The 13,505-nt window shown below is 48.6% G+C and overlaps 1 protein-coding gene across 1 annotated transcript in view; it reads right to left on the bottom strand.

The window, feature by feature from the left end:
• The window catches only part of ANKH (ANKH inorganic pyrophosphate transport regulator), a 104,881-nt gene extending 96,154 nt beyond the window's left edge, over positions 1-8,727 (bottom strand). The window contains exon 1 of the mRNA XM_084279751.1: positions 8,623-8,727. Coding sequence (XP_084135877.1) covers positions 8,623-8,718 — 96 coding nt within the window. The 5' untranslated portion in view covers positions 8,719-8,727. The remainder of the gene's footprint in view (positions 1-8,622) is intronic.
• Between the last annotated feature and the right edge of the window lie 4,778 nt (positions 8,728-13,505).

Below are 13,505 nucleotides of genomic sequence, written 5' to 3' on the forward strand. Positions count from 1 at the left end.
TTGTTGTAGAGTGCAATTAGGTCTCCCCTCAGCCTCCTCTTCTCCAGGCTAAACAATCCCAGTTTCCTCAGCCGCTCCTCATAACATTTATTCTCTGGTCCCCTCATCAGCCTCATTGCCCTTCTCTGGACACACTCTAGCACCTCAATGTCTTTTCTGTAGTGATGGGCCTGAAATCAGTAAAGCAAACTGGGCACACTGAGAAAAAGTGCCCACCCTTTCTCCAACAGAGACACTCCTGCCACATCAGAAACAGTGAATTTTTTGCATCATCTTGAGGAAAATAATTGGCACTCGAGATTTCATACCATTGTAGCACTATTTTTCAACAGACTGCTCTTAACTCTCCAATATTTTTCCTTTGTTCTTTTCTAGAACACTCTTGAAATGGAAATCAACTGTGCTTTGCAACTAACAATGCTGCACTTCAGCCCTCTTTGGAAAACAAAACGTGTTTACACCTGAAATTGTTCTTAGTTAATGTTTCATGCAGGTACTTTCATTCTGCACCACATTGGGAAGGAAATAATCAAGAAAAACTGCATATGCAGACAATCTCTCAAGAAGGGTTGCCAAGTTCTGTGGAAAATCTGAAGAGTGGTGATACCATTAAGGAGACAGAAGTTGGAGAACTGCAGAGCTCTGGTGTTTCAGACACTGAAGTTCATGAGTCATTTAAGTCTTCTGTTCTTCTGACGGTTCTTTTCTAACTCTCTAGCTAACAGCTACCTGAAAAGGCAGTGTTGGTGTCTAAAACCATAGCCATAGTGATGTCATGCCAGTAGAAAATCAAGCAGAAAGAAGAGTGATCTGATGATCTATCTAATTGCCTATTAACACCCCAGTTTCACTGTCTCCCAAACCCACAGGTTTCCGAGTACAAAAAAAGCCACCAATAGCTAGTTAGAATTCCTTGTTAAAATCTAGAGTCATTGCAGATTTTCCATAATTTTTTTAAGAAACACATGTTCTGATATGCCATTTAAAGTGGAATCGAGCTCAGCGGTAATGTATGTGTTATTTAAAAACATCACAGATTTCTGAAAGTAGCTACAAAGCAAAATCTGTTTGGAATTGCTCAGTTTTATGCACGGAGGTTTCTGCATGAGCTGGCAGATATATTTAAATTTTCTATTTATACAGCAACTTACATCCATGTTTTACAAACATGAAGGAATAAACTTTGTAACTGCCTTGTGAAACACACCGCTATTTTAGAACTGACAAAATCCACACAAAGGGAGATAAATGTCTTGTCTAGCATCAAGATAGGAAGTCAATTAATAGCTAGAATCTGCACTTTCAGAGCTGGAGCCTTGCATAATGCCTTCTTTGCATATTAAAAAGTCACTCATCTTCAAACAGTCATGAGATCGGTCATGTCATATAAGCCTTTGTCTACAAGCAAGTTCTCCACGCAGCAGCAAAATGAGCCAAGATTGAAATCAGTTCAGACCAAATAAAAGTGCAAAGAGAAATCAGCATTCTTGGTTTTGTGAAAATGCAACCAACAGAAATGCATAAGAAAACCCCTGAAACAAATCAAATGGTCAGCACAGCTCAAAATAAAATGGTTTATTTTGGGGGTTTCTCTCCAGGAAACAGAATATGGTGGTTCGAAACTTTCAACATTTCAGCTTTGAACCTATGATTTAAAATTAGGTTTGGAGTATTTTCACCTCTCCTGATGCTGTCTAAAACTGCTAGATTTTCACTGGCATAGAGAGGAGATTCCAATTTCCTTACCTTTGAAATAGGCACTAGAATTACCTGGCCACCACGCTAACCCTTTTGCAGTGAATATTCAGGGATACTATGATTTGAGTATCTCCAGATCAAGCCCTCCCACCCTAGACACTGGGAATCCTTGGCAAAGTGGTAAATACACCTGATCTCCCAACCCAACATTTATTCTTCTGGTAGGGAGAATCACTTCTACCCCACAGACCTGAAAATTTCATTTTCAAACAACCTACTGGACAAATACCATCTCAGCTCGCAGTTCTGAAACAAATTAAACTACTTCACAAAACAAGAAGTGGCTGGCTGGTGCGGCGCAGGGCTGCTTCTCCCTCCTTCCATCCCTTCTTGGAAGCGGGCTATCTCTGCAGGTGTATAGCTAGCCAACCACTTCAGGGATGCTTCATGGGTATCACCAAGTATGAAACCTGACAGTTCTTCACAGTGCAGCCTAAAAATGCCTGGAGAAGTCCTTACAGCTGTAATGACAGAGCCCACAGCGGTGGGAGGCAATGGGAATGGGAATTGGGGAACTGGAGGTGAAGGAAGGAAAGGGTAGGATGGAAAAGAAAAGGTATGGACCAATGAGGCATAGCACACATCCTAGCTCAAGCTTATGAATTTTATATTACGGCACCATGGAGCACTGCAGGGGATGGACTCCTCATTTCATACATTCATTCCCATAATTTCTGGTATTACCTGAGATCTTCAGTGCCGTCCCCCCTCCCCCAGCTCTTCATAACCTGTTTATTTTGTAACTTATGTGCTATGAAATGCAAATATATATTGGTTTAGCTGCTGGGAGTATGTGTCTGTTACCTTTAAGAACATGAACACATTGCTGAGATTTGGCTTTTATCTGCAAATGCTTTATGAGATCTTTGACTTCTTCCCAGATCTCAGCGTGCACTGCCTGCTGTGAAATTCCAGCAAATGATCTGCCTGGCTGGTGAATGCAATGCCTGGCATCTAGTGCCCGCTGCAACTAACGCAGACTTATAAACCTAATTAATCACTTGTGTAGCCTCAAGACCGCCCATGTGGTCTACAGGCCACTTAGCACTGGCTAGAAAACCCCAAGTGCTTGGCAGACGACTATTTAGGACTCAAGACTGTAGGGCTCAGGCTGGCCTGCAAAACACGAAAAGCTGCGTTCCTTAGAAGAAGAAAAGTCCTGGGAGTCAGTCCTGAGGTACAAATCCTGAAAATTACTACTTCAAGTGTGTGTGGTTCGGTTTTCAATCCCTCATGTAAGGTCTCACTGGGATTTTCTCGTTCTGATGGGGGAAGCTAGATGTATTTCACTGGTCTTGCCTAGCGGCTTCCCTGACTGCTTGGCAAGTGAATCCTGGAAGGAGAAACTAATTCCTTCGAAATATTACCATGGAAATTAATAAATAAATTTTTTTTACAGAAAGAGTGGTGAGGTGCTGGAACAGGCTGCCCAGAGAGGTAGTGGATTCCCCGTCGCTGGAGGTGTTCAAGGCCAGGTTGGATGGGGCCCTGGGCAGCCTTGTGTAGATCCAGGCCTGGAGGTTGGTGTCCCTGCCTGTGGCAGGGGGGTTGGAGCTCTATGATCCTTGGGGTCCCTTCCAACCCAGACCATTCTATGATTCTATGAAATAAGCAAACAAACAAATAAATAATCTGTCGGTAGCATGTCCTGTAGAAGTTTGCTTCTTCAACACAACCTCATCTAAATTTAGTTTAACATGTCATAGAGTTCACATGCATTTAAAACAAATAGGGTACTTCCATCAATGTACCGTACAGATAATGTGGTTGCGTTAGTAACACAAGAGTCACGGTCTACACTAATTACAAGACTTTGTTAGCTTTCTTGTTTATATGGTACTAAAGTCCTACCCGATATAACCGAGTCCCTGACCTCTCACAACAGCAGTAACAGGAGTACTTTGCACTCACACAGCACCTTTCATCTCGGAGCGCTTCTGACACACGAATTTTCATTCCATCCCCATGAGACACAGGTAGGCGTCTAGGCACACTTCAAAGGCAGGGGAACTGTGCCACCGAAAGGTTACGCAACTTGGCCCAAATCCCCCGGGAACAGCTGGGAATGTGAACTCTCCCATTGCTTGTTCTGAACGTCCAGACAATAACACTTACCCCAAAGATGAGCTTCATAAAGCATTAATCAAAATGTTTAACCCCCTACTAAGTTTGCAAATGGCATGGGCAGACGACAAGCTCACTAATTCTTTTTGATACATTATTCATGACTTGTTCTCCTTTTCTGGCAACACTTTTTTTTCTTAAGGGAAAAAAAAAACTAAAACCAAAACAAACAAACCCCAAACAGAAAAACAATCAAATACAGGGGAAAAAAAGTTTGTTTTTTTCAAGCAATTATTGCAAAATAATCGTGAATCCAAAACATTTCGCACCTCCTTTACTGCTCCTCTGCCTGATCCCAGCCACCACACTGCACCTGACCTATGGCAATTCCTCTGTGGGACCACAGCACCCGTGTGACCTCTGGAGAAAGCGTCAGCAGGACTCTGCTTGCTTGGTTTTAGTTTCCAAGGACCTGCAAGCCACTGAACAGCATTACGTCTGCATACCTAGCAGCCATGCTGGCAAATAAAACTGCCCATCCAACAGCTGGTGACAGCAATTGAAACTAATGATCCAGGGACCGGCCATATGATAGCTAGAAAGGGAAAAAAACCCACTCCAACCCCCCTCCTATTGTTCCTGCTGATAATTAAGGGACTATTGCAGACAGGCCCTGAGTTCAAAATATTACTCTCTGCCTGGCCTTTGCCACCCCGCCAGCAGCAGCGAGAGCTCCGGGCCACATCTGCACATTGCACTTAACGCTGCCGAGGGCTGCCTGCGCTTCTGAGAGAGTTAGGGAGCTCAGGCGCCCATCAGCTCTCCCCCTCTGTAAGGAAGCCAGTGCAAACACACACTAACACTACCAATCAGACCACCACGGTACATGTGAGCAGCTCTCAACCTGCCTTAAAAAGAGAACTGATGTGGGTGGTGGCAGATTACCGGGCGCACGGCGTGGAGGTGGCGTTGTTTGAGGTTGTGCTGTGCCCCATGGCACGGGTGCCCTCCCTTTATTTATCTCCCAGCAAGTCCATCCGACTGTATTTTTTCACGGGAGCCAGCATTTTTATTGCAAGCTCTGCTCTCCCAACAGCTGAGCTCTAAATAAAACACTAATTACTGTGCATCTCGGGGTAAGATGTTGAGAGCTGAATGCTCTCACCAGCAGAACGGAAGGGAGAATGTCTCCTCTGGTGGTTAAGTGTTGGGCCCTTGGGATGCAAATGCAGTGTGGTGTGTATGTGTGCGTGCGTGTGCATAGACCTGGAGGAAAATACATAAGCACACGCCTGCATATTGACACATACATCTGTATGAAGAAGGAACACTGAGTCAAAATGGTCAGGATTATTTTCCCAAAGGCCTTACTCTAAGAAAGAGAATGTCATAATAGCTCTGTAACACTGTAAATAAATTGTAAAGGAAACAGGCTGCCGGAGGAAATAATGGAAACAGGTTAGAAATTGTTTATTTCTCCAATCTTCTAGCATCAGGACTGCCTTTTTAGTGGGGAAAAAAAATTCAGGTATTTGTCTAATATGAGGTGAATGGATGAGGCTGGCTGACTAGATTGGAATAATTCTGTAATATAGCCTTGTCCTAAAAGCATTATTGGATTAGGGTCCAAGGGTCAACAGGAGACTCTTCACTGGCTATAGCAGTTCTGGAAATGAGCTTCTTAGTTCTTATGAGCACTGCTCCAGCATTTCTTACTTCCTACAGACTAAGCAGACTTGGCCATAGCAATCATCTCATACAGGGCAATGGTGACAGTCGTAAACTCTGTTCTGCAAATATTCTCTACCCTTACTTTAAATTTCCCTTAAAGTAGCAAGAAATCTAGAGATAGCCACGCACCAAGAATCTGGCAATTTCCTAGCAATGTTTGCTGTTGAATAAAACAATTCAACACCCAGAAAAGCCTCTCAAGGTCAAAAAAAAAAAAAAAAAGGCACAATTCTCTTTGTTCCTCAGTTTTCGATTTCAGGTACCTAATAGTATTAGGTTTTGTTTTAACCAGGCTCTGCTACGAACACTGATTCCAAATAATCTTCCCTCTTGTAAGAGCAACGTATGGATACAATGCATCAAAGAGGTTTATAACTGACAGAATTCCTTGGATGTGGCTTCTACCTGGGCCAGGAGAGGTCCATTCTCCCTCGTTTTTTACAGTCCTTTCTTACTTCTGACCTGTCTCTTTTAGAGTATTGTCCAGAGCTGGCAACATTACTTCATGTAAATGTTACTTCCCTTATCATTCTCAGAAATCATTTTTATCTGCAGCATACACTCACAGCAGGAGGTACGGCAGCCTTTTCAGAGCTATCTGTTGGCACACCCATTCTTTTACATCGCTTCCATTCAGCCCTGTTATTAAAATTATTACAGTTTCGGAGAGCAGAAAGGTGACTGGCTCAGCAAGGCGATGTATTTTCAGCAATGCAAGTCCAACAATAATGCCCTCAAAGTGTAAGGATGTATTATTACATGCAGGAAAAGAAAAATCTCTCTCCTTTTGCCTGTAAGAGGATCTCTTTCGTCCTGGAGTAACTTTGTCCCGGCCTTGGTTTCCTTATTTCAATGTAGGTAAGCCCCCTGCCAGGCTGATACAAAAAGCATCTCCCTAGTTCCCGCTCCGGAGCCAGGCTCTTCTGCAGGAGTCTCCCTGCTCACAGGTTTTCTCCCTTTCCACTAATCACCTCCCCAGGCTGCCCTCACAGACAGACCGGACAACACTCCTGGAGGGCCAATACTATGGCTTGGCTACCAAATAACACACATTTTCTGAGGCATTTTGTCCCTAACGCTGTTGGAGGTGGTTAGGTATGTGCTTACGTGTATTATCCACATATTAACATCCCTCCTGTGTAGGAGGCCAGACAGAAGGCCCATCACTTATAAAATTGCCATCTCTTGCTTCCTAATTCTTGCAATACTGGTCCAGAGCACACTGAAGTCAAGGGAATGGTTTTTTATGAGCTGACATGGATTTTGAATCAAGCTGACCTTGCATGAAGCAAGCTGTATACATGCACCTGTCATACTCAGTTTGCTTTCAGCTTAACTTCTGCTGTACGTTATTAACGTGGCACAGTTATGAGCCTTTAAATCACCTTTTCCCTTGTCATTTCTATCTTTAGTTTTCCCTTTTCCCCCTCCTGAGTACGATTTATAGAAGACTGACTTAGTAGGAAAGTATGTAGCTGTTAGACAAGGATGGAATTGCGTTTTTTAGTATCGTGGCTTATTTAAATTTAAAGGACTAGGAAGCAAAATGTGATTAATAAAGCCATGACAACCATATGATTAGTGTTAGCTAATCCTTCCCACTGTATTTTCTTCTTTACAAACAAGTGAAGGTAGCCACTAATTTTTGGGGAGCATGTGCCTATTTTGCTTACAAAACAAGAGCTTTGCAGCAAAACAGAGTGACTTCTGACAAGGATAAATGCTATTTGTGATGCCACATTGGCTGTGACCGCCCAGCTTAACACTTGTAAGTATTAGTGTATACCACCCTACTAAAAATATCACGATTAGCCGTACGTCGTGCAGGCTGACACAAGACCGGGGTCTTTGCCTGTCAGAGATACCAAAAGGAGACAGCAGAGGTTTCCCCCCCACCACGGTGCTGTGGAGAACGAGCACCCTGCGTGGAAAGCTGGGGTGAAAGGAGGCGTGGGGTGCATCCAGCACAAGACCCGGGATGAGCGCAAACGCAGCAAGTGGGGGTCAGGAGGGTGAGGCAGGCGGGCTGCGCCGCCTGTAAGGAGGAGTGACGCTAGTTAGGAGACACCGGGGCGTTTTCGCAGCGCCCCGGGCAGGGGATAGCCTTAGGTCACGGCACCGCTATGGAATTTCGGCCGGGCTGAAGCGCACGGATCTGCTGGAGGCATAAGTACTGTGGCAGCGGCTACTCCTGACGTGCCCCGTCTTTCCAGGCTGCTGCCCTGTGCAGCCATCGCCGCGGACTCCCGGCTCACCAAACCCCGTCGGGGGAAGGGGCGCAGTCCGAGCCTCACCTGCCGGGAAGCCTTCCCTCCTCCCTGGATGCCGCGGCGGGGGCTGCCGGCGGCGGGGCAGGGGGACACCGCGCCGCTGCGGCAGCGGCAACGCCGCGGGGCGGGGGCGCGAAGCGGGCATGTGGGGGGGAGCGACACGGCCGGGGGGTAACCGCGGCGCCCCTCGGCAGCGGCCGGCGGTAGCCGGGCCTCTCTCTCCGCGCCTCCCGCCAGCAACGCCGGGTACCCGGGCTGAGCCGGCCGCCACCGCCGGGCTCGCTGGCTCCGCGGCCGAGCTGCGTTGCACTGCGCTAGGGTCCGCTACACCTGAGCAGCCCTGTCAGCGGGGGGAGACGTAAACCCAAAGCAACCCCCGGCGAATGCATTATGTAATTTCAGATTATATAATCCTGAAATAAGAGGGGGGGGGGGGGAGGAGGGGAAGGAAGAGGAGGGGGAAACAAAACAAAACAAAAAAAAACCCCACTCAAAACCCGCCGTCTTTTCTTTCCCTGCGCATCCAGCGGGGTGCGGAGCAGCCCGTGCGCTGGGGCCGCCGCCGGGGCACGCACGGTGGCACCGACCGTCCGCCGCACCCACCGGCGCAGGGGCCGCCGTCCCCGCCCGCCGCGATGCGCCGGGGGAAGACGGAGGAGCCCGGCACGGCACGGCTCGGCCCGCCTCCCCTTCCCTTCCCCGCGGAGGCGCCGAGCTCCGCCGGCACGGCCCTGCGGGAGGGAGGGCGGGCGGGTGGGTGGGTGGGTGAGGGTCACCCCCAGGGGAGGCGCTGCCTTACCTGCTCCCCGAAGTCGATGGCGATGTTGGTGATGCCGAGAGGGACCAGGAACCGGATCAGGGGCCAGTAGTTAGTGAGCGCTGGAAATTTCACCATAGTCCCAGCTGTGCGGTGACCCCCAGCGCATCTGCCGCGGCAGGAGACGGCGCGGGAGGACGGCGCGGAGGGGGGGGGTGGTGGTGGTGAAAGGATGAAAGGGCAAAGGAGGAGGGTGCGTGCGTGTCCCTGTGCGTGTATGCAAGGGAGAAGGGGGGGGGGGGGAGAAATAAAGGCGAGGGAGAAGAGCAGCAGAGCCCCCTAAAAATAAAGCAGCCGGGGGTGCGGGCGGGGAGCCTGTCCCTCCCTGCCCGGCGCGGCTCGGCCCTGGCGGGTGCTGGCTGGGCGGCGGGGCGCGCTGTGCTGCCGCCTTAGCAGGAGACCCGAGAGATCAAGTCCATCCCCGCCGCCCTCCTCCCACACAACAATGATCCGCCGCCGCCGCTGCCGGAAAAAAAAAGAGGAGGGACACCGCCGCCAGCCACTCGTGCGGGCAGCGCTGCCATCCTCGGGGCGCGGGGGCCAGGGGAAGGGCCGGGCCGGGGCCTCCCCCCCGCCTGACGCTCGCCGGCGGCGGGGCGACGGCCGCGGCGCCGCGCAGGAAAACGCCGCCCTCCTCGCCGCCGCCGCCGCTGCGGGGCCGGCGCAGGCCGCGGGGCCGCAGTGCGGGGCCTGCCGCTCCCGGAGGTCCCTGTGCGGTTCGGCGAGGCGCGGTGCGGGGCCGGCGGCGGTGCGGGGCCGGCGGCGGTGCGGCGGGACCCGCCGCTGGGCGCCGCTCCCCGGCGCGGGCTGCCGGAGCACGTGGGTTTGACACACGCTCGGCAGACGGGCCGGCTGGCGGCGGCGGCGGGGGAAAGAGCGGCACCGAGCGGCTCCTCCTGACGCCTGAGCCGCCGCGCTGCGCCCCCCGCCCGCGGCAGCGGCGGGGCCGAGGGGCGCCGGCCGGCCTGGGCACCTGTCCGAGGCCTCCCCTCCGATCCCCCCGCTGTGTCCCTCCGGGCGTAGTGGGGATCCCCTGGCCCGCCTGGGCCTCCTCGCCCCTCCTCACGCAGCCGGGGCTAGGAGGGCTTTTCCTGGCGGTGGGCTTCGGGCCTCGGGCAGGGACACTTGCAGGACTACAGGGAAGGTGGGAGTCGCTAACGAGGTGTTAACCGAGATGTCTGACCCACGGCTTGTCCCCTAGTCAAACACTGAAATAAATGAGTGGCGAACGTTCACCGGCACAACCTCTTCATTTCTCGGAGTCTCTGCCTTGGGGAAGGGAACGTGGCCCGGCCGCAAGGCAGCTTGCAGGAGCGTCCTCCCTGGCTGGGAGCATGAGTTGCTTTCTGACCATTTGCCTTGCCAAATGAGAGAGAGGGTCTGTCTGTCAGCATGAAGGGTGGGGGAAAGAAGAGAAAACAAACCCCCTCTGAATGTGTTGTGGGAGTTTCTCAGTATTCAAACTGGCGGGGTGGGGGGGTTGGGGCTTCATCGTAAGAGTTTCTCTGGGGCATTTAGGTTTGTGGTGTCACCTTCTCCGTGCCAGCTTCAAGGGGGCTTGGCAACTACTTTGGGAAGGTGGAAGCCCTGTGAGGAATGAGATGTATGTCTCTGATCCTTGGAGGAGTGGTGGCCTATGAGGGAGTGGTGGCCAGCCTTCCTGACCCAAAACTTCCTGTACCAATATGCTCCTGTAACCAAGAACCATTCCACATATTTTGGAGAGTCAATAGGAGGTGAGCTCTGAAAATGCTTGACAGGCAGATGACAGGCTGTGGGCTGGGTGTGGAGTGGGAGAGTCCCTGGTTTTCTGGAGTGACGGCAAAATCAACCTCAGCTATTGCTGGAGGTTTTCTCTCTCCTGCAGCTGGAGTTTGTCTCGCCTAGCAGCCCTTGTGCTGGTATGGTCTTCCTTGTAGGTTCACAGAAGCAAACTCAAAATGCTTACAAGTGATATGAGAGTGCAAACTTGCCTTTGCCCTGTGGGTCAATTAAAGAGCCGCTGACACGGTGTCCTGGGGGTGAAGGAGCACTGCAAAGCAGGAGAGGACAAACTGAGAAGAGGAGAGCAGGAATTGTTTCTCACTGTGTCTTTGAATGAACAGCAACAAATCTTCATCATCCAAATGAAGATCAACTTTTCCCCTTGGTGAACCATATGCCTTTGAAGTGCAAACACGAGGAAAACTGGAGCTCAGGGCCCTAGCACAACTCCTAGTTGCGTCAGCACGAATGCTGCCTGGTTGTCTATCAACCCGGAGTTGGGGAGCACCAAGTATCTTGTTTTCCAAAGGAACTGAAACGGGAAGGTCTGATCTAGGTATGGACCTAATCTCCAGATGGACCAGTGCTTGGTCCATCGGACAGCTTCATACCACATCTGTGATGAGGAACATTCAGTCTCCAACCAAACTGAAGTAGAAACTCTCACGTAGATGCAGGGATCCTGGCACCAGTTGCCTGGTTTGACTTGTTCACTTGCACTGAGCTGGATTACGGCCCAGTTTAGACATAGCCTCTGTGTATACTTACATGTGAGATGTAGAAGGTCCGCATGGAAGGTCCGTTTTCTTTGAAACCAGTCTCATGACTTTTGAAGGCAAGGCTGGATGTATTTCAGAGCATTAATTCAGTATTAAATTCTGTCTTCCTAAGATTGTACGTGGTTTTAGATAACTGTATTGCTGGTAACTAATTTCTTCCTGATAAAACCAGATTTTATTTGGAGTGAGGTTATTCCTCCTTGCCCTGAGTCTGAGAACAATTTATAGCTGAAATTATGGCAGAATATTGTTTATAGCTCCATAATTTTACATGCTTTCTCAGTAAAGTGGCCTACTTCTGTTTCAGTTTAGATAGAGGGATTTTTAATTATTATTTTTTTAGGGAAAGAAATGTTTAGTGTTGTTCTTGAGTCAGATAAAAGTGAAAGGGAAGCCCCAAGGACACTTGTACATGTATGATTTTTAACTTGCTGTTTTACATTTTCAGGTGAGCTGATGTTTGAGGACTACCTCCTCTCATTCCCGGCAAAAAGCAATCCACCACACAATTAAAGCTTCCTGAATCAAAACATTTGGACACTGAGTGTGTGGCTCACAGTGCTAACTATAAAGTGTACATAGGAATTAATTACTTTGTCACAAAATCATGTTCAGTTCTGGAAACACAGGGTCATTCAAATAGTTTAATGGAGTATCAGAGAAGCATATCAATTTGGGGTCTTTTACTGAAAGTACTTGATACTTTTTAACTCCAGAAAAAAATTAATTAGGCCCCCAACATCTGTAATTAATTTCCATCTGAGCAGTTACTTGAGAACTCAGATTAACTTTTTATCTTCCTGCTGCCCAATAGTACAGTTTTATATTAAGAGCAGTTTACATTTTACTTCCCAACATGTACTGGGATGTCCTGGGCAAATGTTAACCTAGCTGATGCTCTCCTTGGGCTCTGTGTATTAAAATCATTAAACTTACTAAATATACTGCTGGTCCATGCTTTAGGTTTGTCTGTCTGCTTCCAATTCATGTCTTCTGTTTATGGGATGAATGTAGTTCTCGTGTGCTTCTCTTTCAGCTCAGGTCATACTTGCTTGTCAAATTCATTACAGGAACATGTTTGGAACCAAAGAACAAGGATGGTTTCTCACATCTTGAAGTCAGTAGTTTGCTCAGCTGATGAGCTGAGGAAATAGGTCATTTTAGCTGGCTTGGACAAGAAGCAGTGATTAGTAATCATTTCCTTTCTAGCATATTTTCTGTTACATTACACTTCTTACTCATACACCAAACACTGTCTGTTTGTTTAATGGAATAAGACAGAGAGAGGACAGCAGGAAATAATTAGACATAATCTCCCTGCTTTTGATAGAAAAATGATCAGCTCCAGGAGCATCTCGGGTGAAGGCATCTCACTAGAGATGGAAGTCCATATGGATCAAATACAGCACTGCAATGTGTTCCTCTGCGTATAGTACCGTATAAATAATGAAACATATCGGAGAACTCCCTTGTGCCTGGTAGCAAAACAGGTCTGTACGTGCTGCTTAAGCAGCTGGGGCAAAGTCTACAGGTGTCCCTGGTAGTAGATCATATCATGGACAGCACAGGTTAGGACTCATGCAGTCAGAAGTCACAGGATCACAGAACAGTAACACGCAATGAGTTTTAACATGTTTTGGGAGTCACCATCGTTTCCTGAACTTAAGTGCAGTAGACTCCTCGCCACAACTACAAGATGGAAGTCTTGAGAGGACCCTGCTCTGGTATGGCCTTGCCTCAGAAAGGTGTCCCTGTTTCTCTGCTGAGGTTGGTGTTAATCACTGACTAAAGAAAATGAGTCGTCTTGGTTTTGGTTTGTTGGGGGTTTTTAAAATCGCTGTGCTTGGTCTTTCCATCCCCAGTTGGGTATTTAGCTGTCACCCCTGCTGTTTAGAGCTGCTGGTCCTCTACCTAAGGTTTTTGGGATTTTTTTGCCTTGCAGACTAGAAATTGGGAAAGACTCATTGTAGCAGGAATTCAAACTAGCAAGTAACAAAATTTGTAAGCCAGTTGCTCCATAAGTGACAAGAGTACTGGGTTTCCCATCTTACAGACTGGCTAGTGATTCTGTTCTCGCAATGGCCTTTGGCTGGATGAGATTAAACAGCAACTGTCTTTTCCTGTCTGTTTCCCAACAAAGTGGAAGGACATCTCCACAGCCTGCCCCTGTCTCGAGTTATTCCTCTCCCCTGCAACGTCTGCCTCTTGCAGACACAACTTTTCAATTGAAACTGAGTCTGTTGCATATTTCCAGCTCTTTATCTGGCGGTAATTAAAACAATAACATTGTCATTCGAAAACGTTGTCAAACTGTGACTGAAT

The sequence above is a fragment of the Gallinula chloropus genome, assembly GCF_964237585.1.
Source record: "Gallinula chloropus genome assembly, chromosome: 2".
Taxonomy (NCBI): Eukaryota; Metazoa; Chordata; class Aves; order Gruiformes; family Rallidae; genus Gallinula; species Gallinula chloropus.